Source organism: Gopherus evgoodei, chromosome 9 (assembly GCF_007399415.2).
Source record: "Gopherus evgoodei ecotype Sinaloan lineage chromosome 9, rGopEvg1_v1.p, whole genome shotgun sequence".
Classification (NCBI taxonomy): domain Eukaryota; kingdom Metazoa; phylum Chordata; order Testudines; family Testudinidae; genus Gopherus; species Gopherus evgoodei.
The window spans coordinates 41,828,555-41,855,425 of record NC_044330.1 but is presented as its reverse complement, the minus strand read 5'-3'; the positions used below and the strand labels follow the sequence as shown (position 1 = coordinate 41,855,425).

The following is a 26,871-nucleotide window of genomic DNA, read 5'->3' as shown; positions in this document are numbered from 1 at the left end:
TGAAAAGAGTTTGCAAAGGCCAAGATGTTTAAAGGAGGCAGCCTGCCTTCTCTGTACCTTTTGATAATAAGCCACTTTTTATGTGCATAAATACCATATATATTTTGGTTCCCAAGTTTGCAAATTTTGGTCAAACTACTTGATTGTGCAGCATGCCATGTCAGATTCATGTCTGGTACGATGACTTGAGACAACAGTTCCTATCTAGAATGAATATAACTTTAGGATGCGAGTATGATTAGATATATTCCTGGCTAAAAAATGGATTAATATGTTGGAAGCAAAGAGTATATTAAACATTTCTGAGGTGCAGGTTGAGTGAGAACTGCATTTCTGCAGAAATGGACTGAATGAAAATGCTGAACTCATTAATTATGACTGCAATCCTAAAACGCTAGACTTTATGGTGACTGAGAGAGATCTTTCCATTTTCTTGTGAAACATATAATTTATTTGTTACTAGAACAGATAATCTGTCACCTTTATGTATCTGTCAGGTTTGGCAGATGAGTTTTGTTGTTGAATTTTATTTTCCATCTGGTAGCACAGTGGTGTCATATAAAATGCAGGTGAGCTTGGTTATGTAGATGATGATGATGATCCTGGCCCATGGGAGGGGACTGAAAGGAAGAAGGTATTCACCATTTAGATAGGAACTAACTGCAGAGGGAATGAGTGACTAGATAGTTTGGCTTTGGCTGTACTATCTTCCCTCCATGATCTCCACAGGACTAGAAGGCAAACAATGCGATTTTTTCCCCCTAGCCATGATCCATATTCTACCCTCCTCCTGGTCCTTTCCCAAACATGGACCAATGGTTGTCAGTCCGCAGAATCTAAAGGAAAGGAGTGGTGATGTGGATGCTCTATGTGAGGAGTGTATGCAGATGAGGGTAATGTTGCCTGTAATTACATGTTCAATCTTATTTAAAAGATAGTTTTACATGCAATTAAGTCTGTGCAATTACATAATCTTAAAATGAAATCTTATATGAGGCTGATGAGTTCCTTTCATTTGGGCCCTGTCCCTCAATCTTCTGCATGTAGAATTCCTGAACAGGCATTCTGCCCACTGAGGGCTTGCTTTGTCTTGCCCTTGCTATTGTGGGCTGATACATGGACACAATACATCGTCAAAGAAATAAGTTTGACCAATAAATAATTCCTGGATGCTGTCTTATATTAAATCTGCAGGTAATATTAGAAACACAGAGAAGCTGAACTACGATAAACAGCACGAGTATGAAATAATGGTAACTGCTTTTGACTGTGGGCAGAAACGTGCAACAGAAGATGTCTTAGTACGAGTTGATGTCAAACCAGTGTGCAAACCAGGCTGGCAAGGTAGAATTTAATATTTGACATTGTTTGGTGTTTTTTTTCTTTCTTTCTTTCACAATATATAATATCTGGTATTCTTTGCAGTTATGTGTAAAATGATTACTATTTTTTACTTGTATTTAATCCAGCACCAGTTTAAAATCTGGATAATCACTCCCGGCTGGTTTATATCAAGCCACGTTCCTTAGGAATAAGTGATTCTTCACGGGTTGGAATGAAGGACTGATCAAATCAACTCAGAATAAAAGCATCACTTACAAACCTTTCCTAAACTTAGTCAAACATTCTAAGGAGTTCAAAAATGTTTTTTTTTTAAATCTCTTTTAGTAAACTCTTCAGAGCCAATAGAGCTAGGATGAAGCAGCGCTTCTCAAACTTCATTGCACTATGACCCCTTTCTGACAACAAAAATTACTTCATGACCCCAGGCGGGGGGCAGGGCAGGGGCAGAGCCCAAGCTCTGTGGCCCCAGGTTGGAGCCCTTGGGCTTCGGCTTCAGCCCTGGGCACCAGCAAGTCTAATACTGGCTCTGGTGACTCCATTAAAATGGGGTTGCAACCCACTTTGGGGTCCCGACCCACAGTTTGAGAACCACTGGGACAGAGTAAGCAGGATTCCTTTTCATGTGTCATCAACAGAATTGTTTGCCAAGTTCCACCTACATGGCCAGTCTGTTAGTGCCATTAGTGTACTTGCACAGTATCAAAGAGGGCACAATCTGCAGGCAACAATCTGCTACAGTTCCTTGTCTGTAAAATGGGGATAACACCTAACCCACAGAGGAGTTATAAGGTTAAATATGTCAGAATGTAAGGTGCTCAGATACATTAAACTGAGGTGGAACCTATTTAAAATATGTAGACAAAAATCAGCTTTTAATTTATTTTTTTTTACAATATGTGGTATAAGAAGAGAATAGCTCCTCTAAGACATCTATGAGCAGTTGGAAATGATGTGGCCTGGCCTGAAGCATTTGTTAGGCCTGTATGTAATATCTATTTTAACTTTCAATTTTATTTTTATAGGCTATGCTGTATAATTGTGTTCTTTGTTGTTATGATCTGAGGTTGTTCAAGATTCTATTATGAGTTTGTGACACAGGCAATGGAGAAAAACTGTATTAGTAAACTTGACTAGATTCTGCTCTCAGTTATGCCAAGGTACTTCCAAATTAGTTCATTTGATGGAGTTACTCTGGTTTTTACATCAGAGCAATGGATAACAGAATCTCTTTCATTGTATAACAGAATCTCTTTCATTGTATCTACGTTTCTTCAGATCACTTTAAAAGGTATGTGATTGCTTAGTATATTGTAAGATCCTTGGGATCTTGAATTACATGAGTATAGTGCATCTTTGGCACTCACCAAATAATAAGCAATAACTTGGTGATGAAATTATATATGATATTTATACCAAGTCCTGTACTTCTATTAAAACAAGAAATACTTTATGCCTGCTTATTTTTAGAAAGGACGGCCACATATTTCAATTGTTGTTTTCACCATCCCAGTCAAACTTAAGCTGATTGTCTGTAAAGCTGTTTGCCTGTTAGTAGAAATAATCAATGTAAAATAATCAATAAGACAAAACTTAGTGACTATTTCCTGTTCTGCAACAATACTGAAAGCCTAAACCCTGGTATTTAACAATATAAAATGCAGGTAGGTGGGATGACAATTACTCCCTCCTCTTAAAATAATGTAAGTTTCAGTTCTTCGAAAACAATAATAAATTTGAGTAATCTTGCCTACCTAAAAATATTTTAATATCTTTGCCAAAGAACACAGCGTTCTTCAGAGCTCTTGATTATAACACAGAAGTTGGAGAAATAAGTTACAACGTGCGTTTTGCAAAATTCTGCAGTGTGAACCTTAATAAACTGTGATTTTTTTTTTAAATCTACTGAATTTGAATTTACTCCATTCTTGATTGTTTCCTAAAAGTTGCTATTGGTCAGTGATCTGAACTATTGTGCAGCTCTTTCTGTGACTGGCAGTAACTGAAACAATAGCTGTCCTACTGTGAACCCAATATTAAAAATTTCAGTGAGGTCACAGCTGTCCTTCAAACAACCCAAATTGCTCTGGGGTAAGGCAGCGAAGAATTGGCATATACAGAGTGTAATTCAAGTACAAATTGATTCGTGTTCCTAGAGGCTAACTCCATATGACTAATATGTATAGCAGAGCAAATACGATTCAACAGACCTAGGTCTCACTATTAAAACAATTTCCCCTTAGGTAGAAAATAATGCTAGTATTGTTAAAGGGCTCCATCAAATTTAGTGACTACTTCACGTGCCTCTGATAATAGACCCTGGTGAATGGTTACACACAATGTAGGAGCTGCTCAGGAAAGGTTAACCTGATATTTTACAGGGAAGACTCCTGATACAGCCAAACCTGAATTTAACTGACATCAAACAGTTCTTACACATTGTGGTGGTACCCTCAGCAAACCAAAAATAGAAATCAATGGACCAAATTCATTCCTAGTTAGCTTCTTTGGTGTTGCTGGAGTCTCCTAGGCATGAATTTGGCTCAGTAACTTCGAAATGTGCTGCAGCTTTCCTCATGTTGCTTATGTTCTCATCGGCATTTATTTCAAACAGCGTAGATGTCATGATTACCTTCTCCCAGGCAATGAGGGTGCTTACATAATAAGTCAAAGTTATTACTACTATGGAAATTTATGTTAGTGATATAAGGGAAATTTTAAGCAGAAAAAAAGGAACAAAGCCGGTAACACAGCTCTAGTTTCTTGTAGCTATGTAACAAATAACCATCTCATCTACTTTTCTTCTGCTTACAGTAGCCTTTTCTGTTCGGCTATGTTCCCCAGAAACTTCAGATTGTTCTGTCTTTGGCATTCTTGTTGCAGGCTGAGATTCCCTAAGGACACAGCCTTGCATTGTGCAGTTTTTTTGTCAGCTCAGCATCTGAGAAAGACATACGTCTGACCTGATTCTCCTCACTCCATTGGTTCTTCAGCCATATAAATATTGATGTATATCATTGAAAGGAGAATTAGACTCATTCTTTAATTTAGGTAGTTTTATTTCTATTAAGGTACAGTGTATTTAGACATAGACACTCAACAGTTCCGATATGAACACTTGTTCTACAGTGTAGAAGAACAAGGTTTTATTATTCAACAGAGAAACAGTAAAACCCAATCCTGCACTCCAGTCCTGTTCAGTTTTATCCATAAAGGTGTAAGAGATTAATAATAGATCAGTGAAAATTGATACGGATGGTGACTTCAGTGGAGCTATGCTAGGTTCCAGTCTTAACTAGTCAGATACCCATAGTACGGGTTATTTTAAGAATGGAGATTATTATAGATAATTAGACATGTTCAGAACATTTATCCTAAAATTAAATTGACAAAAATAGAAGAGAAATTGTGAATCTTTTTTTTTTCTTATTTTCTGACCTACTCTGCAGATCAGAGAGCATCTTACAACTCATGAGCAAAGAGCTTTTCCCATCTAGGGAAAATATCTGCCATGAAACTCATTGCTCCAGGTCAGATTAGAAAGACAGCTTCTTTATCACTTGAAGACCTTCTCTTCTGTTTGTCATCCCCTTTACTAACTAGCTTTAACTGAAATGTAAACTTTCAAGCCCATCATCAGCCCCACAGGACTTTTGTTTCTAAAACAATGTGTATTTTCAAAATCCTTTCTAGTCAGGAGATTAAATAATGACTTAAGTTTCCTTGAAGAAGGCACTAGATGAGTTTCAGACAGACAGCATATTTTTCTAATCGTGTTGAGTTTCTCTGATATTTTATGTAGATTGATAATTCACTCACTTATGGTACCATGGATTTTTAATGTAAAATGATACAAGCTTACCTAGAATTTTGTATATTTGCTTCAGATAGTTGGTTCTCAGAATCTCCACTCAATTGAATGAGATTGCTTTGGTCGTTTGTTCAATTACCCATGTCCTTTTTACATATAGCAGAGGATTATCAAACATCATTACAGATTTCTTAGAAATTATGGAATGTCATTACAAATTACTATCCTCCCTTTGATACTGAAGAGATTATGCCTGACCCAGGCTTCACACTGGAATACATCACCACACTGGACTTGTGTTAAGGTTAGAATTCCTACCTTTAAAAAAGGAACTGAGGAGCAAGACTTTTACTCCTTATTCAAGCAAAACTCCATCAACTTTTTGATCAGGCTCCTAGTCTTTGTGACACTAAGGCACCATGGCTACCTTTTTAAATGAATGTGCAAAAATCTAAATATCAGAGCGCATCTCTGTTCCATTCTTTCTGTTTTTCTATCAGTGTTTTGAATCGCTGTTTCATTTTCTGCTGTAAATTGCTTTCTCTTTGAAATTGACTACCATTTAAAATTTTACAAATGATTTTTTTTTTTTTTTACAGATAATGGTTAGAAACTTGATTGATTGTATATGGTATTTTAACATATTTATGCATCTGATAAGTAGTAAATTTCAAAGGTCACATTTAAAAAAAGAACTAGGAGCATGTATTTTATTATTAATAATGCTTATTGCAATGAAGACATGAAAGGTATTATTTTCAAAAACTGATAAAAATCACTAATTTCTGCTTGTCAGAACCAGTAGTATAATGAGAAAAGATGCAACATAGGCAACGGTGGGATGGGGGGAGAAAAAAAAATTATTACTGGCATGTTGAGGCCTGTGGTGAATTATGTTCCATGCTGGGGGCAGGGGAGGGGGGAAAGGAAAGGGGAATTTAGTATTCTTGAGTAGAGTGCCTACCAAAAAAGAAAGAAAGAAAAACACAGGTACAAAGACCTCCTAAATCTCACCTTCAGACTGTCACAGATCTGATCAGTTCTTGATCAATTAAACCCCAAATCAGGTTTTTATTTTACATTGTAAGAACAGAATGATTTCAAAGGGATAACAATCACTAAGGCCGCAGGGCTACTAAGCGACTGTAAACAAACCTGTCTGCTCAGAATTCAGGGAACTCATCTGAATAGTCTCTCTCTTTCCAAAATACGTAGTTAAAAATGAATTAAGGCTGCAAGTAATAACATAAGAGTGGCCACACTGGGTCAGACCAAAGGTCCATCTAGCCCAATATCCTGCAGTGGTCAATGCCAGGTGCTTCAGAGGGAATGAACAGAACAGGTAATCATCAAATGATCTATCCCATGTTGCCCATTCCCATCTTCTGGCAAACAGAGTCTAGGGACACTTCAGAGCATAATTTCACATCTGTGCCCATTCTGGCTAATAGCCATTGATGGCCCTATCCTCCATGTCTAGTTCTTTTTTGAACCCTGTTATAGTCTTGGTCTTCACAACATCCCCTGGCAAAGCGTTCCACAGCTTGTCTGTGTGTTGTGTCAAGAAGTACTTTCTTTTGTTTGTTTTAAACCTGCTGCTTATTAACTTCATTTGCTGATTCCTAATTCTTGTGTTATTAGGAGGAGTAAATAACACTTCATAATTTACTTTCTCCACACCTCTCATGTTTGACAGGTTCAGTCACAGAGACCCCCTTGGGCCTGTCACCTGACATGCATAAGTTACCTCTGAACCCATTTTCCCTGCCAGCTTGGGACTCCAGAACCCTGCCTTGTTGAGCCAGACATGCTAGCCTGCTGCAACACAGACCCAAGTCTGGTCCACGGCCCCAAAGCTGAAGACGTTAACTAAAAACTGCTCAGCAGGTTTCCTATCTCCAGCATCCAGACACCCAGCTCTCAATGGATCCAAACCCCAAATAAATCTATTTTATCTGTATAAAGCTTATACAGGGTAAATTCATAAATCGTCTGCCCTCTGTATAATTGATAGAAAGATATGCACAGCTGTTTGCTCCCCCAGGTATTAATCACTTACTCTGGGTTCAGTAATAAACAAAAGTGATTTTCATAAGAATAAAAACTTGGATTTCAGTGGTTTCAAGTAATAACCGACAGAACAAAGTAAGTTACCAAGAAAATAAAGCAAAAACATTCAAGTCTAAGCCTGATACATTAAGAAACTGATTATAGGTAAAATCTCACCCTCAGAAATGTTCCAATAAGCTTCTTTCACACACTAGACTCCTTCCTAGTCTGGGCCCAATCCTTTCCCCTGGTACAGTCCTTGTTAGTTCCAGCAGACATCTTAGGTGGAAAAGAGGGGTGTTCTCATGGCTGGCAGCTCCCTTTGTTCTGTTTCATACCCTTTTATAGTTTTGGTGCAAGGCAGGCATCTTTTTTCTCTTTGGGTCCCCACCCATCCTTCTAAATGCAAAAGAACCAGGTTTAAGATGGATTCCAGTATCAGGTGACGTGTTCACATGTCCTGTGAGATCCCAGTCTCCATTCTTCTCAGGCTGTCCCACACATACACCAGAAGATTTGCAAACCATCTACAACCAATTGTCCTAGTCAGTGGAAGCCATCAAGATTCTAAACCATCATTAGTGGCCCACACTTTGCGTAATTACAATAGGACCTCAGAGTTATACTTCATATTTCTAGCTTCAGATACAAGAATGACACGTGCATAGTGTCCTTTGATGATCCTCCAGAAAACACCATCCTTGCCACTATGGATGTAGAAGCCCTCTACACTAACATTCCACACAAAGGTGGACCACAGGCCATCAGGAATAACATCCCTGATAATGTCACGGCAAACCTGGTGGCTGAAATTCGTGACTTTGTCCTAACCCACAACTATTTCAGATTTGGGGACAATTTATACCGTCAAGTCAGCAGGACTGCTATGGGTATCCGCATGGCCCCACAGTATGCCAGCGTTTTTTTGGCTGACTTAGAACAACGCTTCCTCAGCTCTCGTCCCCTAATGCCCCTACTCTACTTGCACTACATTGGTGACACCTTCATCATCTGGACACAGGACTGGCGCTAGGGTTTCTCACGCCCTAGGCGCACGGCCATTTCGCCGCCCCCTGCATTGATCCCGCAGCTCCAGTGGAGCTGTCGCAGTCATTCCTGCGGAGAGTCCTTTGGTCCGTGGCTCCAGTAGAGCTGCCGTAGTCATGCCTGCGGGCAGTCCACCGGAGCCGCGCGAGCAGCCGACCATCCGCCCGCAGGCATGACTGCGGCAGCTCCGCCAGAGCCGCAGACCAGTGGACCCTCTGCAGGCATGCCTGCGGCAGGTCAACCAGAGCCACCTGCCCCCCCCCCCGGCAAAATGCCACCCCCTCAATAATCCTGGCGCCCTAGGCGATTGCTTAGGCTGCCTAAATGGTAGCGCCGGCCCTGTCTGGACCCATAGGAAGGAGGCCTTTGAGGAATTCCACCAGGATTTCAACAGTTTCCACACCGCCATCAACCTCAGCCTGGACCAGTTCACACAGCGATCCACTTCCTAGACACTACAGTGCTAATAAGTGATGGTCACGTAAACATCACCCTATACCGGAAACCTACTGACCTCTATACTTACCTACATGCTTCCAACTTTCATCTAGACCACATCACACGATCCATTGTCTACAGCCAACCTCTAAGATACAACCGCATTTGCTCCAATCCCTCAGACAGAGACAAACACCTACAGGATCTCTATCAAGCAGGCCCAACAAAGAAAGTAACAGAATGCCACTAGCCGTCACCTACAGCCCCCAGCTAAAACCTGTCTGGCGCATCATCAGGGATCTACAACCTATACTGAAGGACAATCCCTCACTCTCACAGACCTTGGGAGACAGGCCAGTCTTCACTTACAGACAGCTCCCCCCTAACCTGAAGCAAATGCTCACCAGCAACTACACACCACACAACAAAAACACTAGCCCAGGAACCAAACCCTGCAACAAACTCTGGTTTCAACTCTGTCAGCATATCTATTCGAGGGACACCATCATAGGACCTAACCACATCAGCCACACCATCAGGGGCTCATTCACCTGCACATATACCAATATGATATATGCCATCAAGTGCCAGCAATGCCCTTCTGACCAAACCAGACAGTCTGTATGCAAAAGAATAAATGGACACAAATCTGACATCAGGAATTATAATATTTAAAAACCAGTAGGAGAACACTTCAATCTCCGTGGTCACTCAATAACAGACTTAAATTGTGAAACAGCAGAACTGGAATTAATTTTCATACTGGACACCATCAAGTTAGGCCTGAATAAAGACTGGGAGTGGATGGGTCATTACAAAAACTAATTTTCCCCTGCTATTTCCCCCCTACTGTTACTCACAACTTCTTGTCAACTGTTTGAAATGGGCCACCCTCATTGCCACTACAAAAGTGACTTTTCCACCCTTGGTACCCTATTGTTAATTGAATTGTCTCTTTAGACTGACCCCCCCACACTTGGTAAGGCAACTACCATCTTTTCGTGTACTATCTATATATACCTGGTACTGTATTTTCCACTCCATGTATCTAAAGAAGTGGTTTCTAGCCCATGAAAGCTTGTTCCCAAATAAATTTGTTAGTCTCTAAGGTGCCACAAGGACTCCTGGTTGTTTTTGCTGATATGGACTAACACGGCTACCATTCTGAAACAGGATGAACACATTCAGTAGATTATAAGCTTTGTAATGATACCTTACAAGATACCTTTTGCCTAAAGCATATTCCAGTTACATCATATTCACACTCATAAGCATATTTCCATAAAACATTATGGAGTGCAATGTCACATCATGATTTTATACACCTTGATCATATTCCCTATAGTCGTCTCTTTTCTAAGCTGAAAAGTCCAGTCTTATTAATCTGTCCTCATGTGGAAGCTATTCCACACTACTAATAATTTTTGTTGCCTTTTTCTATACCTTTTCCAATTCAAATATATCTTTTTTTGAGATAGGGCAACCACATCTGCACACAGCATTCAAAATATGGGCATACCGTAGATTTATATAGAGGGAATATGCTATTTTCTGTCTAATTATCTATCCCTTTCTTAATGATTCCCAACATTCTGTTAGCTTTTTTGACTGCCACTGCACATTGAGAAGATATTTTCAGAGAACTATCCACAGTGACTCCAAGATCTTTTTTTTGAATGGTAACAGATAACATAATTTTATATGTATAGTTTGGATTATGTTTTCCCATGTGCATTACTTTGCATTTATCAACATTGAATTTCATCTGCCATTTTATCGCCCAGTCACCCAGTTTTGTGAGATCCCTTCATAGTCTGCTTTGGACTTAGCAATCTTAAGTAGTTTCATATGATCTGCAGATTTTGCCACCTCAGTCATTACCCTTTTTTCCAGATCATTTATGAATATGTTGAACTGTACTGGTCCACTGGGGGACACCACAATTTACCTCTCTCCATTCTAAAAAATGGCTATTTATTCCTTCCCTTGCCTTCCTATCTTTCAACCATGATAGGACCTTCCCTGTAAACCCATGACAGCTTAGTTTGCATAAGAGCCTGTGGTGAGGGACCTAAGTACATCTAAGTACACTAGATGGTGCATCTAAGTACACTAGATGCACTGGATCACCCTTGTTCATGTGCTTGTTAACCCCCTCAAAAAATTCCTGTATATTGGTGATGCATTATTTCCCTTTACAAAAGCTATGTTGGCTCTTCCTCCAAAAATTGTGTTCATCCATGTGTCTGATCATTCTGTTTTTTACAACCAATTTGCCTAATACTTAAGTTAGGCTTACCAGCCTGTAATTGGCAGGATCGCCTCTGAAGCCTTTTGCAAAATTGGCATCACATTAGCTATCCTCCAGTCATCTGGTACAGAAGCTGATTTAAATGATAGGTTACATACCACAGTTATTAGTTCTGCAATTTTACATTTGAGTTCCTTCAGAACTCTTGGGTGAATACCATCTGGTGCTGGTGATTGATTACTGTTTAATTTATCAATTTGTTTCAAAACCTCCTCTAATGACACCTCAGTCTGGGACAGTTCCTCAGATTTAAATTCATTGAGTTTTTCTGCAATGGCCCTATCTTCCCTGAGTGCTCCTTTAGCATCTTGATCACTGGTTGTTTAGCAGGCTTCCTGCTTCTGAGGTACTTAAACAAAAATTTTGCTGTTACTTTTTGAATCTTTTACTAGCTGTTCTTCAAATTCTTTTTTTGCCTTCCTAATTATATTTTTACACTTCAGTTGCTCCTTTATATTTTCCTTAATATGTTTTAACTTCGACTTTTTAAATGATACCTTTTTGCCTCTAACTGCTTCTTTTACTTTGTTGTTTAGCCACAGTGGCACTTTTTTTGTACTTTTTTCCCCTAGGCCAGTGATTTCAAACTGTGGGTCGTGACCTAGTACTGGGTCGCGGAATGTAATGCACTGGGTGACAGCGGCTCTGGTCAGCACTGCCGACCAGGCCATTAATAGTCCCGTCGGCGGTGGTGCCCGGCTGAAGCAAGCACCAGTCTCTACCTCTTCAAACACCGCACTGCACCCCAGAAGCGACCAGCAACAGGTCTGGCTCCTAGGTGGGAGTGTAATGGAGCTGTGCGTGCTGCTTCTGCCCCGAGCACCGGTTCCGGACTCCCATTGGCTGGTTCCCGCCAATGAGAGTTTGGGGGGTGGTGCCTGCGGGCAAGTGCCACGCAGAGATGCTTGCATGCCTCTGCCTGGGAGCCAGACCTGCTGCTGGCCACTTCCGGGGCACAGCGTGGTCTGCCAGGATGGGCAGGAAACCTGCCTTAGCACCCCCACTATGCAGCTGACCAGAAGCTGCCTGAGGTAAGCCCGTGCCCCAACCCCAATCCCCAGCCCTGAGCCCCCCCAGCCCAGAGTCCCTTCCTCCACCTTAAACCCCTCATTCCCAGACCCACCCCAGAGCCTGCACCCCCAGCCTAGAGCCCAGACCCCCTCCAGCACTCCAACACTCTGCCCCAGACCTGAGCCCCTCCCAAAACCCAGAGCCCCATCTGGCACTCAAATCCCTCATCTTTGGCCCCACCCCACAGCCTGCACCCCCAGTCCAGAGCCCTGAACCTCTGCCACACCCAACCCCCTACCCCAGCCCAGAGCCCCCTCCCACACCCTGAACTCTTGTTCCTGGCCTAGTCTGCAGTCCTTATCCCTGCTCCCCAATCCTCTGCCCCAGCCCTGAGCCCCTCCCAATCCTCATCCCCAGCTCCATTGCATCATGGGCCTTTTCCTGCTGGGGGCAACCACCAGTGGCAGGGTTCCTGTGGAGGCCCAGCTGCAACTTGAATTTTGTTTCATTTTGGCATAATACCTGCTGTCCATCAGATTCTGGAAGTTGAAGTTGCTCGGAGTCCCTGGCAGGCAGCACATTCAGGTCCTTTGGAAGAAGAAGGTTCTTTCATCCACCATCAAGGGCTTATATCTGTTGAAAGCATGATCTCAAGAAATGAAACTCTGGCCAGGGCACAGTGATGCTGTTAATGAATCCTGTAAGAAGCTCTATCCAGAGTTCCCTGGAAAGGTCACTTCAATGCATGTGTGGCCTTCGAAAGTTTTTGGCATTTATGCCAAGGGGAACAGATGAAATGATCAGGTGGAATGGCTCATGTTTTCATATATCTGTGTCCAAAATGGAGCTGAAAATGCTTTGGAAATAACTCTGTCTGAGCTCCCCTCTATCTATATTTGTTTGCAACCCCATGCAGAGAATGCTGGCCAAGGCAGAATGGGCATGGGCCATCATGCAGAGTTGTGCCATTAGAATAACCTTTCATTCTCACTGCATTTTTGAGGTGGGAAGGGGACAAATATACCCACTGCTGGAGAAAGCAAACTCACAAAAATGGAAATGGCCATATGCAAACCTATGTCTATATATGCATCACTCTAGAGGAAACTCTACAATATTTCTGTGGAAATAAGCCAGGCAATACAGCAGCTGTCTAAATACCATGTACTCAGACAAAAGAAAGGGGTACAGAATGACTACCTGATGTATATGATGTGACTAATGCACAAAACCACTTTGAAAATACCATTTCAGGTGAAAGACAAACAAGTTAGTGTGATCTGTTAGAATAATTATGGCATCTAACCTGGTAAAATGTCTTGGCTGTTTAGCATCTTGACTGTGGGAGTTGTGAGTAACTGCTGTGAACATTCTTAACTTGTGTGTATCTGAAGCACCCTGCTGCTCAGGGCTAACATTTTTTGTGATGAAACAGTTGGATGCAGGTTTTCAGACAGTGGCCAGGTGTATGTATGCTGTGTGGCTGCACTTTATGTTAGGTTTTGTCTGAGTTGTATGCTATCACCATGATGCTTTCTATAAGAATACTGAGCATCCTTTACAGGGCATCTTGAGGTTTATCATAGAATATCACTATTGGAAGGGACCTTAGAAGATCATCTAGTCCAACCCCCTACTTAAGGCAGGACCAATCCCCAAACAAATTTTTGCCCCAGTCTCTAAATGGTCCCCTTAAGGATTGAACTCACAACACTGGATTTAGCAGGCTAATGCTCAAACCACTGAGCTATTCCTCCCCCTTAAGCCAGTTCCCTCCATAGTCAACATCCAAACTGTAGGTACTTGTGTACTATAAAAGGTATGTAATAGAGGATAAGAACTATGCAGTGTGTTTTTACTTCCCTGGGTAACAGAACCAATGCTGAATGAGACAGGTTTGAATGTGTGAATAGTACATTATTTAGGCTGAGGTGCTGTTTTCAGTGCAGTGTTAGTCTGTTCTTTCTTTCACAGATTATAAAGAACTGACTTTACCCAGTTTTGACAATCCGTTGGGATCAATGCAGGTGTGAGATAAAAGCATCCGAGTCAACGTGTTTAGATTGCAATGTAGTATGTCTTCTGCCAGTGCGTTTGTGCTCTTAGTGAGGGTTTTCAAGCCAGCAGAATGCATTGGCATTGGCCTCATTCAGTCACTAAAAGAGGAATACAGTCAGTCTAAAAAGGCATCTTTTTAACTTTTCCACACTGATTCTACCTCCTCAAAATGTGTGACCACAATCTCCGTCCTTGGGTGGATTAATTGGTTCTCAGAAGTCTCTGAAGATTCAAAAATGTGACTCATATATCCATAGTTCTGGTAGCATTAACATCACAAAGCCAACGTTAGCGGTCAAAAATACTAAGCCAGTTGTTGACACTCCGTGGAAATGAAGTCTTTCAAGACCCTCTTTGAAATTAGATTGGCGTTTTGGAAAAGATGTGATCATACGTTTCTAAGGATATGTTTGTAAGGCTATATCTATGCTACTTGCACTGTGGAGGCACAGATGCAAACCTGCAGGTATGGTGCTTTAGTGTAAATACTTGCTACAGTGATGGAAGGGTTTTTCCTTTGCTGTAATAAATCCACCCCCTTGAGAGGCCATGGCAAGGTTGACTGAAGAATTTTTCTGGTCACCTAGAGCTGTCTAAACCAGGGCTTAGGTTGGTTTAACTAAATCGCTGAAGAATGTGAATTTTTCACACCCCTGAGCCATGTAGTTACATCAATGCAAGTCTTAGGTGTAGACAAGGCCTAAACTATAACCAATCACTGTTCTTCAAACCAGTCTGCAGTGATATTCAAAGACTTACCTGGCAGAAATAAAATACAGATGAGAGAAGCCCTTTTTTAAACATTAAACTAATTTGATGAGTATAAAACAAAAAGCAAGCTAATATTTGTTACGGGGAGGAGGGGGATAAGGGAATAGACAAAGAAAACATGAAAGGGGAGAAGGGAACAGTGACACCACTAAACACTGTAACTTGCTGGTGTGTGAGTACAACAGAATGCTAATTCTTAAATGTTCTATGAAATGAGGCCATGCCAAAAGTGAAATTTGCTATGGTCAAATCTGATGTTTTACTCTTATGCTTGCACTAGTCTGAACTCTGGCAACTCAGGCCTGATCCTGTAGTTGGATCTGCCTGGAGAAATCCTGAAGAATGCCATTGAAATGAATGGGGCTGTGCTGCGATCCACCTGTACAGATCAGATTTCAGGAGCAGAGTCATAAAGATATACATGTACGAGTTCTTTAAGTAAATTTAAGTTTATTTATTCCAATCATTATGATGTGGCAGTTCAAGATCTCTCCCAAAATTAACTCTCGACTGTAAAGAACAACTGAATTACATTACCAACTGATTATAAAATGAATGGAAAACTGTGGAAGGGGAAGTGATTGCGTGTGTGTGTACGTGCACAACATATATACAAAGGAATTATAGTCAGATAAATGCATGTGTAACCTGAAGACAGAATATTAATAGAAAAGTATCATTCAGTTATCGAACTAGGAAAGACCTTGAATGCTAATAAAGATATGAGTGAGGCTTTCTAGCATTCAGAGACTTATTTCGGGTATTGAGAATTCAGAGCAGGTATAACAGTAACAAAACAAATTACTGCAGAGAAAAAAAAATCACCATTTCCTCTCTTAATCGTTTGAATGGCTTGGTGCATTCACTTCAATGTTTGAAAAACAAAGGAAGAGATCTTATATCTTATTTGTGTAAATGGGATGTTATAATTTTGACAATATATGTTATGCCTTTAAAATGGCATTCTGTAGAGCTCAGTATTCAAAAGCTAAGGGCAGCACAGGACCACCCCAGAAATGTTGCATCTTCATTGAACATTAACCTTTTAAGCGTTCCCGACGTGTATAAGTTAAGCCAAGCAGCACCAGCTTGTGACGTGGTAGTATGTCTCCACATTCCATTGAAATAAATGGTGTCATCAGGAGGAGGGAGAAAACTTGTTCACCTTAGCCTCCAATGATAGAACAAGAAGCAATGGGCTTAAACTGCAGCAAGGGAGATTTAGGCTGGACATTAGGAAAAAGTTCCTAACTGTCAGGGTAGTTCAACACTGGAATAAATTGCCTAGGGAAGTTGTGGAATCTCCATCTCTGGAGATATTTAAGAGTAGGTTAGATAAATGTCTATTAGGGATGGTCTAGATAGTATTTGGTCCTGCCATGAGGGCAGGGGACTGGACTCGATGACCTCTCAAGGTCCCTTCCAGTCCTAGAGTCTATGAGTCTATGTTGTAACAAAACCATGCCTTTCCTGACTGTACTGCACTGTACATCCCAACTGTCACTGCACTGTACGTCCCAGATTCCATATGGTAAGTATCCAGAGATGTCATTTATTTAGCCCTTGGGCAGAGGTGAAAATAACGTAAAGGATTTACCAGTACGCCGGAGTCCTGAGGGGGCGTGGCCTCAACTGGAAGTGGTGGGGCCTTTCAAGATTTGAAGGCCCTGGAGCTCTGGCTGTGGCCGGGAGCCCCAGGGCCTTTAAATCACCCCAGAGCTACCAGCTGCAGAGGCGGCTGGGAGCCCCAGGGCTCAGGGGTGAATTAAAGGGCCCAGGGCTCCAGCAGCTGTTGAAGCCCTGGGCTCTTTAAATCACTGCTGAAGAAGCCAGTCCAGTCCGGCATGGCGTACCACCTCTTGCTGGTATGTGGTACTGTACCATACCAGCTTACTTTCACCTCTGCCCTTGGGCTTCTTTTCATCTAAGTATCATGCAGTACATCAATCATGAGATTTCTAGGGCATTTAGTGAGGATGTTGAGCTGTTCACAGTTGTTCGGTTTGTAACTCTGTCTGGGTGTACTGGCTTTTTTTATTTGTTCTACCATGCTATTGGTTTTCAGTGCATACAAAGTAAAATATTTAAATACAGATGATACTTGTCAAACAAATCAGTTAGGGGCCAGTCACTGAGAAGAGTGCTGGGGTGATGCACAGAGAGAATCAAACAACCCCTTGTACTCGGCCAAATGCAGCTCCAACCCTTGAGGCTGCAATCGGCCCCGCTTGCCTGCAAGGACAGCCCTTCCACAGGGGAGACTGGAGAAATTCACCAGGTAGCTCTACCCCACCCCATCTTTGCACATAGCTTCACCGCCTTTTCCACATAGGCACAGAAGCAATTTCAGTGGGAGCTGAGTTTTGTGTATCTTCCCCGGCACAGGAGGAACTGTACTGGTTAGTGTGCCAGGGCTCCCTCTCCACACAAAGGTGGAGGCAGAATTTGCCTTTTTTAGCAGATAGAGTAAATAGAAATTAGAAATATATTGTATTACAGTATATACCAAAGGGAAAGACAAACTAGATAATAACCCTATAAAGGTCAAGGTATGCGCCCCATATTTTATTTTAAACATTTACATTACTCATCACTTAAAAGGAAAAATCATTCCATCTTTGTGCATGGGGATCATTATCATTTATTTTTAAAGACTGGCTAGTTATTGAAATTTGATCTGAACAGGATCACACTGGATTAGTTTGAGGTATTCAAGAGTTTGGATCTAGACTCAAATTTTAGTTGCATAGTCCATGGAACCTCACACCCAAATATATGCATGGTGATGTTTAGGTGTGAGGCTTCTCCAGGACTACCTGCCAGTGCTTTCTAGCACAAGTGGCAGAATAGTGCCAGCTGAATGAGGAGGTGCAGACAGTGTCCTCCTTCTCTGGAACTGAGCAGACTTATTCTCACCCAGACTCTTTTCTGTGGCTGGCATGGGTTTGCCGAGTGTGTGGTGCTCTGAATTATCTTGCAAATATATTGTCACGGATCAGAGTTTACCAAAAGAGAACCCCGGAGATTTGGATTTAGCTTATTGGATATCAACCCATCCTTTTCAGAGGGGTTCAGATATCTTAATTGTTTATTCAGCCTTAGAAATTAGTTGCATTTTCTCTATCCCAATTTAAAATCTCTGTCCTGCAATTCAAAGGCTTCCCTGGGTTCAAGTTATGTAAGTGATCCCCTCTTTCCCCATGACCTCCTGCAGTAACTATTCCATGGAACTGTGACCTTGCCAATCAGGCCTATTGAGGACAAGGGATGGGATTTTTATGGGACCTGGACCTAGTCAATGAAGCTTTCTTCTGCAAGAGATCAGAACAAGTATGCGTCTTGCCCCATTCAGAATGAAATGCAATACTCATCTCTCCAACTTAGCTTTCTTCCAGTCACGTCTTCACACAGATACTTCACTCATTCTCTCACACTTTCACAACTTCTATGTACTTTTCAAGTTGCCTCTTACTGGTGGGTAGGGTAAGAGTGTTAACTTCAATTTTAACACCTCTGGGGTATAGAAATACCATAGGAATGAGGACTATGTAAACAGCCTGATCTATTTTTAACATAGCCGTCACTTTAGAGAGTGGGTGCTCAGGATTACATTGCACTCCATTGCTGCCCCTTTCTTGCCCCAGAATACCACCTACCCTGAGGGAGAATGCTATGCTGGCCTTAATAAGTCGGCATTAAATCCCTTTTGTGTCAGTGGAGGCAGTGCAGTTGGGACTTAGGCAGGGCTGAGGATCTGGCCCCAGTGTCACGAATGTTGATGAAAATACTAGCAGCAACACATACTGTGATGCAAATGCTAGACAGCATGAAAAAGCAGTGATTGAATTCTAGCTGAGATTGTACAGTGGACCTTGGATAAATATAAATAGCTAAAACTATGAGGGTTTGTATAGTTCTAGTCATAAGTGATCTAGCTTGCCAAGTGGAAAAGTAACAGGAATAAATGAACCTGCACCTCTTTAAATTCCAAGGGACAGTGAGATGACAATTAAAAACAAAACAAAACAAAACAAAAGAAGCCCTCCATTATTCTAAAATAATAGTATTGACATTTGTAATGGCCTATTTTATAAGCAACACCTCACACATGTTTAAAGATTGTGGATTTGCAGACAGATGTGTCAGCCTTAATGGTTCAGTCACATTTCACACATCCAGTGATGAATATTTTGCATGAGTGCCAATTAATCTAAGATAGCTGAGAAACCAAAAAGTGGCCAAAATCAGAGAAGTGCAGAACTAGTCTGAAACATTTTAAATAGTTTGAAACTCACACTGTTTGATGATTTGTGGGTGTGGGAATAGTCTGTAAGTAACTAGAGAATGTGAAAATAGAAGGATCCATAATTCATCTGTCCTCATAGCACATACATAACAGCAAATGTTCATATTTTTGAAGTGAAATATTAGGAAGTAAATTACATTATTTTCTAAGCAGTCTGAGAGTGTAAACCTGAAGTATTTTTGAAAGAGTAGAGAATGCAGATCTGTTGATATACTGATATACAATTGACAATGTCTTAAGGCATTCTAGGGAATTAGTTATCTGTTAGAGAAGGGAGTTGCAGGCAAATGTAGTTATTTTAAACATCCTATAGAATAGCTACAGTGAGTAAGTCATGATCGCCTTCTAATAATTTTGAATAGTGACCAACACATCCTTAATGCTTTTGTTACAGTAGGTGTGGAACGTCATGTGAAACCTTCATTTTCCCACAGTCATAGCTTCAGGCAGTTAATAACAAAATATTAAATGATTAATCTCTTTCTCTGGCAAGAAAACAAGTATGTGAAAGAAAATTGGATAGACTAAGCCAAATTTTCAAAAGTGGCCAGTGATTTTTGGGTGCTCAATTTGCGACACCTTTAAAGGGTTAGCATTTCAGAGGGTGAATGGTCAGAAAATCAGTTCCTTTTCAGGTGTCTCAAATTGGGCATCCCAAATCAGCAGTAGCAAGAGACTCTCTGGAAAGTACATAGTGGAGAGCAGTTCTAGGCTCAGTTCTTTACTCACTCTCTGGAAACAATTGCAGTGAGACCTGATGCCAAAGAGTTGTCTTGGTACAACCTATTTACAGTGGAGTAAAACCTCAGCATGAGCAGAGTGAAGATTCACTATAAAGCAAGTGGAAGTCTATTTAATTACTGAATTGGAGACTTTTGTCTCCATCACCCGATCAAGAGAACTTCCTTGGATGGTACGTTCCCTTTAATCAGGTTTGATTGAATGTTCAGATTTAATGAGTTTATTCTACTAGCAAAGACCCACTTTTATTGTGGCTAAAAATACTTCAGAGAAGCTGGAGCTATGCACATTACAGATTGCTCTGTCTAAAAAATCTTCCAAATACCCAGATGTGCAGCTTAGGCAGACACAGATTAAGCAGGCCTGTGATTTTAAAAGAGTTAACTGTTTAATCTCAATGTTAATATGGCATCTTTGCTTTGTTTTGTAATAAATTATGTACCTAAAAAAAGTGTACTTGGCTAAAATGTCAATTGAAAATATAGCTAAAACACACTCATTATTCTTGATTTTAATACAGCATTGTTTTGGTGGGATTAGTAAATCAGAACTCACTAATCCCTAGAACAGTTTGAAAACACCATATTTATTCACATTTAGAAACTAAACATTCCAGTTGAAAAGGTCAGTGGTACATACAGCATGTGCTGTAAGATTGGCAACTGCTCAAATCTTCTCAGTTGTGAGACAGCTGGATAAACAAAGCATGGATTAGCCAGGTCTGGCTGTAAGCCTGCAGAGCACCTTCATCTGTAGCTTTCTGTCATTAGTAGTTCACAGAATTAAGGCCTGGTCTACACTACGAATTTAGGTCGAATTTAGCAGCACTAAATCGAATTAACCCTGCACCTGTCCACACAACGAAGCCATTTACTTTGACATAAAGGGCTCTTAAAATCAATTTCTGTACTCCTCCCCAACAAGGGGAGTAGCGCTGAAATCGACATTGCTGGTTCAAATTAGGGTTAGTGTGAACACAATTTGACAGTATTGGCCTCCGGGAGCTATCCCCCAGTGCACCATTGTGACCACTCTGGATAGCAATCTGAACTCGGATGCACTGGCCAGGTAGACAGGAAAAGCCCTGGGAACTTTTGAATTTAATTTCCTATTTGCCAAGCCTGGAGGGCTGATCAGCACAGGTGACCATGCAGAGTTCATCAGCACAGGTAACCATGAAGTCCAAGAATCGAAAAAGAGCTCCAGCATGGACTGTATGGGAGGTACTGGATCTGATCGCTGTATGCAGAGAGGATTCCGTGCTAACAGAACTAAGTTCCAAAAGATGGAATGCCAAAACATTTAAAAAAGTCTCCAGGGGCATGATGGAGAGAGGACACAATAGAGACTCACTACAGTGCTGTGTGAAAGTTAAGGAGCTCAGACAAGCATACCAGAAAACTAAAGAAGCAAACAGACAGTCTGGTGCAGAACTGCACTTCTACGCTGAGCTGCATACAATTCTAGGGAGTGCTGCCACCACTACCCCATTCCTGACCGTGGATTCCGAGGAGGGGGTACTCTCAGCCATGCCTGAAGATTTAGCGGACGGGAAAGATGATGAGGAGGAGGAGGACGAACTTGCAGAGAGCACACAGCACACCATTCTCCCCAACAGCCAGGATCTTTTTCTCAGCCTGACTGAAGTAGCCACCCAACCCTCCCAAGGCGGTATCCCGTACCATGAAGCCATAGAAGGGACCTCTGGTGAGTGTACCTTTGTAAATATAAAACATGGTTTAAAAGCAAATGTTTTTTAATATTTAATTTGCCCTGAGGATTTGGGATGCATTCGCGGCCAGTGCAGCCACTGGAAAAGTCTGTTAACATGTCTGGGGATGGAGCGGAAATCCTCCAGGGACATCTCCACGAAGCTCTCCTGGAGGTTCTCCAAAAACCTTTGAAGAAGGTTTCTGGGCAGGGCAGCCTTATTCCGTCCTCCATGGTAGGACACTTTACCACGCCATGTTAGTCGCAAGTAATCTGGTATTATTGCATGACAAAGCATGACAGCGTATGGTCCCAATATTTGGTGGCATTCAAGCAACATCCTTTGTTTATCTTACTGTGTTATCCTCAGGAGAATGATATCATTCATAGTAACCTGGTTGAAATACAAGGATTTAATTAAGGGGACAGAGGTGGCTGTTCCTACGTTGCTGTTTGCCTGTGGCTGAAAAGAAATCCTTCCCTGCAGTTAGCCAAGCGATGGGGAGCGGGGAGCATTGGCGCTGAGGTGTTCGTGTTTGGCTAGCAGGGATCTTCCCTGATATCAGCTATGTGGTGAGAGGAGGGGTAAAGTGATCATCCCAGAGAATTGGACTGGTGGGGGGGAGTTAGTTTGGTTTCTGCTGCTGTATGTTAACACGAAAACTGCAGCACTCAACGGGCTTTGCTTGATATGGGAAAGGAGGGTGCTGCTTTTATGAAGGTCGCAGAAGCCAAAAGACAGTGGCTTACAATGGCCTCATACAAGCTGAATTCTGTTGCCCGGCCCTGTATCTGTGATCTCTAACACCAAAGCCGCAGGCACTCAATATTAAGATGCAAAATGCGACCTTGTACCAGAATCACATGTGCTATGTAATGTGAATGGTGTTGTTCACTGTGAAAGAGTATACTCATTGTTCTGTAAAATGTATATTTTTAAATACTTCTCTCCCTTTTTTCCCTCCCGCAGCTGCAAATGTTTCAAGCCTCCCTCCTCCATCCCTAAGGCTGTCTCAGATAAGGCGGCAAAAAAAACACACGAGATGAAATGTTCTGTGATCATGCACTCGACCCACAGTGAAAGAGCTCATTTGAATGAGTGGAAGGACATAGTATCACAGTACAGGAAAGCGGCCAACAAACGTGGACGGGGAGGGATGAACGTGAGGACAGGAGGGACGAATGTGAGGACAGGAGGGATGCGTGAGATGACAGGTGGCGGCAGGAAGATCAGAGAAGGCAGGATCAATCAGACATGCTCCAGCATCTGGTGAAGCTTCAGGAATGGCAGCAGGATCACAGAGTGCCACTGCAGCCCCTGTATAACCGCCCTATCCCCTCCTCATGTTCCATAGCCTCCTCACCCAGATGCCCAAGAAGGCGCGGGGGGGGGGGGGGGGGGGGGGCAGTGCACCCTGCCTCTCCACCCCAGTGGACAGCCCAAGCAAAAGGCTGTCATTCAACAAGTTTTGAAGTGGTCTTTTCCTTCCTTCCCTCCTCCCACACCCACCCAGGCTACCTTGTCAGTTCTCTCCCTATTTTTATAATCAATAAAGAATACATGGTTTTTAAATGATAGTGACTTTATTTCCTTTGAAAGCAAGCTGTGATCGAAGGAAGGAGGATGGGTGGCTTACAGGGAATGAGTCAATCAAGGGGGCAGGTTTTCATCAAGGAGAAACAAACAGAACTCTCACACCATAGCCTGGCCAGTCATGAAACTGGTTTTCAAAGCTTCTCTGATGCGCAGCGCTTCCTGGTGTGCTCTTCTAATTGCCCTGGTATCTGGCTGCACTTAATTAGTGGCCAGGCGATTTGCCTCAACCTCCCACCCCACCATAAATGTCTGCCCCTTACTCTCACAGAGATTGTGGAGCACACAGCAAGCAGCAATAACAATGGGAATATTTGGTTTGCCTGAGATCTGAGCGAGTCAGTAAAGTGCGTCAGCGTCCCTTTAAACATCCAAATGCACATTCTACCACCATTCTGCACTTGCTCAGCCTATAGTTGAACAGCTCCTGACTACTATCCAGGGTGCCTGTGTATGGCTTCATGAGCCATGGCATTAAGGGGTAGGCTGGGTCCCCAAGGATAACTATAGGCATTTCAACATCCCCCCACGGTTATTTTCTGGTCTGGGAAGTAAACCCCTTGCTGTAGCCGTTTAAACAGATTAGTGTTCCTGAAGACGCGAGCGTCATGAACCCTTCCCGGCCATCTCATGCTGATGTTGGTGAAACGTCCCTTCTGATCCACCAGTGCTTGCAGCACCATTGAAAAGTACCCCTTGCGGTTTATATACTGGCTGACCTGGTGCTCTGGTGCCAAGATAGGTATATGGGTTCCATCTATCGCCCCACCACAGTTAAGGAATCCCATTGCAGCAAAGCCATCTACTATGACCTGCACATGTCCCAGAGTCACTACCTTTGGTAGCAGCAGCTCAGTGATTGCTTTGGTTACTTGCATCACAGCAGTTCCCACAGTAGATTTTCCCACTCCAAATTGATTCCCAACTGACCAGTAGCTGTCTGGTGTTGCAAACTTCCAGAGGGCTATCGTCACTCGCTTGTGAACTGTGAGGGCTGCTCTCATCTTGGTATTCTTGCGGTTCAGGGCAGGGCAAAGCAAGTCACAAAGTTCCATGAAAGTGGCCCTACGCATACAAAAGTTTCGCAGTCACTGGGAATCGTCCCACACCTGCTACACTATGCAGTTCCACTAGTCTGTGCTTGTTTCCTGGGCTCAGAATCGGTGTTCCACGGCATGAACCTGCCCCATTAACACCATGATCTCCAAAGCGCTGGAGTCCGTGGTTTGAGAGAATTCTGTGTCCATGTCCTCATCACTCTTGTCGTCGTGCTTCCACCTCCTCCTCGCCTGGTTTTGCAGGTTCTGGTTCAGCATAAACTGCATGGTAATGCGCGAGGTGTTTACAATGTTCATGACTGCTGTGTTGAGCTGAGTGGGCTCCATGCTTGCCATGGTATGGCGTCTGCACTGGTAACCCAGGAAAAAAGGTGCAAAACGATTGTCTGTCGATGCTTTCACGGAGAGAGGGAGGAAGAGGGGGACTGACGACATGTACTCAGAACCACCCACTACAATGTTTTTTGCCCCATCAGGCACTGGGAGCTCAGACCAGAATTCCAATGGATGGGGGAGACTGCGGGAACTATGGGATAGCTACCCACAGTGCAACACTCCGGAAGTTGTGCTTAGTGTGGCCTCATTCACTCGACTTTATACAATCTGTTTCCAAAAATCGAATTCTGTAAAATCGGAGTAATCCCATAGTGTAGACATACCCTAAGACAACATTTGGAAAGAGAGAGAGGTAGTGCTGCGGATGGGTACGCTGGCCTTTCACATCTGCAGACTAGAATTGAAAAACTTTTAATCATGAATCAAATGAGGCTGGTGGTCATATCCTAGTCCTTAGCGGACCTTTGCTCATATCACAGAACTTCATAATCTATCATAATTTGGCATGATTGACAATCTCATTCCAAGGAATATGGTATAAGCAATGCCATTGCAGATCAGGACTGAGATGTATTAACAATTCTTGTCAGGAGACTTATACAGTGCTTGCCTGGCACTAGCCAGTGATGTTATTACTTCACTTCACTGTGCACAGTATACTTTTACAAATAGAGTAACATTCAAAAAAAAAAAATAGGGCAATTAACTCATTGATGGCTGGGTTCAAACTTTATGGCCTCTTTCCCAGCAATGAACTTATTGAACTGATGGGGCAAAGCAGTGGCATTTTACAAATCATTAAGAATTCAGTCTTTGAGACCCATCAAGCTTACCTGGTCAATACTAGAAAATGTGGCTTATTTTAAATGTGCACATCACATTATTCATTCGTTGCCCATTTGGGTCTCTAATTAGGTGCCTGTGACATGTGGTTCAGTATAACTAAAACACAACTCTCTGTTAAGCAAACAAATCTGAAGTTCTTTTCTCCTGAGCTGCCAACCCTGCCATAAAACAGCTCTTCCTGGATTTCCACAGCACAATCTGGTGCATTTATTTTCTGCTAAAACAAGTATCTTAAACACAAATTTGTCTCCAAAGCACCTGAGCTCAGTGTTTGGTCTAATCACCATGTCTCCAACACTGCTCTCCAACTGCCTCTCCTCTCTATTCTGTCTGCTCTTATCCAGTGCTATTCAGGAAATTCTTCCAATGTTCATCACCATAGTCCTCTTTTTTTAATTATTTTGTACTGTGTATTTATTTTTATTTTTCAGACTGGAACAAGCTTATTGAGTATAAGCCTGGCTCTGGCAGCATACCTTTGTTTCCCAGCATTCATTTGGAAACCTGTGATGGACCTGTTTCCTCAATCCAGACCACTATTGAACTGCAAACCAATTACATTGGAAAGGGCTGTGACCGAGAGACATACTCTGAGAAATCACTGCAAAAATTATGTGGTATGTGCTTGGTTTTCAGTTTACTTATTAATTCTTTCTGTCCAGATAAAGTAGTTTTTCCATAAACACGCAGTCCAAGTCGCTACTGTATATGTGGTTTTACATATGCACAATGACCATTATAGCTAACTGGCTGGTACCCATAGGAATTAATCAAGATGTGACATCAGAGGTAGTTCTTGCTTTTCTCTTCCTTCTCTTTCTTCATTACTTTCTTACTTTCCGTTTTCCTCTCCTTCCTCTCTTCTCCTCTTTATCTTCTTTCCTTCTCATCCTTCTCCCGTGCCTTCATTTATGATGTGGATGATTTATTATTTCTATTGTGGTGTTACCTAGGGTTCTGATCCATGTTTATCATACCAGGAGCTGTATAAACAAATAACAGATTATTATGAAGACCTTAGCATTTCACCCACATGAAATTGTAGCTCCTGTTCCAATGACTCTTTCTAATTTCATTGCACAAAACAAATCTACTTAAGAAATGTCATGCAGTCCTTTGCCAGAGTTTAAATTAAAAAAAAAAAGGAAAGTTTGAGATACTATGGACAAAAGATATTTCAGAGATGGATAGTTTCTACAAAAGGTATTCTGACTCAGTGAAGAGTTTCCAAATGTGTTTTGCCCCTTTATTCAGTAGCTCAATATAGACTTGAACTAGATGCTCCAAATTTGTTTTGCTGTGCAGGTATCACCAACAGGAAAAGTGTCTTGTTATTCTTGGAAGGCAAGAGGACTATTTAGTTAGCTATTAGTTAGTTAGTTAAGAAAAAAAGGACACCTATGACCTGAAATTTTTATTTCTATTTGTGGTCTCTGGTATAGT

The 26,871-nt window shown here is 42.0% G+C and overlaps 1 protein-coding gene across 1 annotated transcript in view; it reads left to right on the top strand.

Moving 5' to 3' along the window:
- The window catches only part of CLSTN2 (calsyntenin 2), a 749,401-nt gene that overhangs the window by 601,860 nt on the left and 120,670 nt on the right, over window positions 1–26,871 (top strand). Inside the window, exons 5-6 of the mRNA XM_030575667.1 lie at window positions 1,195–1,344; window positions 25,860–26,045. Of these exons, the coding sequence (XP_030431527.1) occupies window positions 1,195–1,344; window positions 25,860–26,045 (336 nt within the window). The remainder of the gene's footprint in view (window positions 1–1,194; window positions 1,345–25,859; window positions 26,046–26,871) is intronic.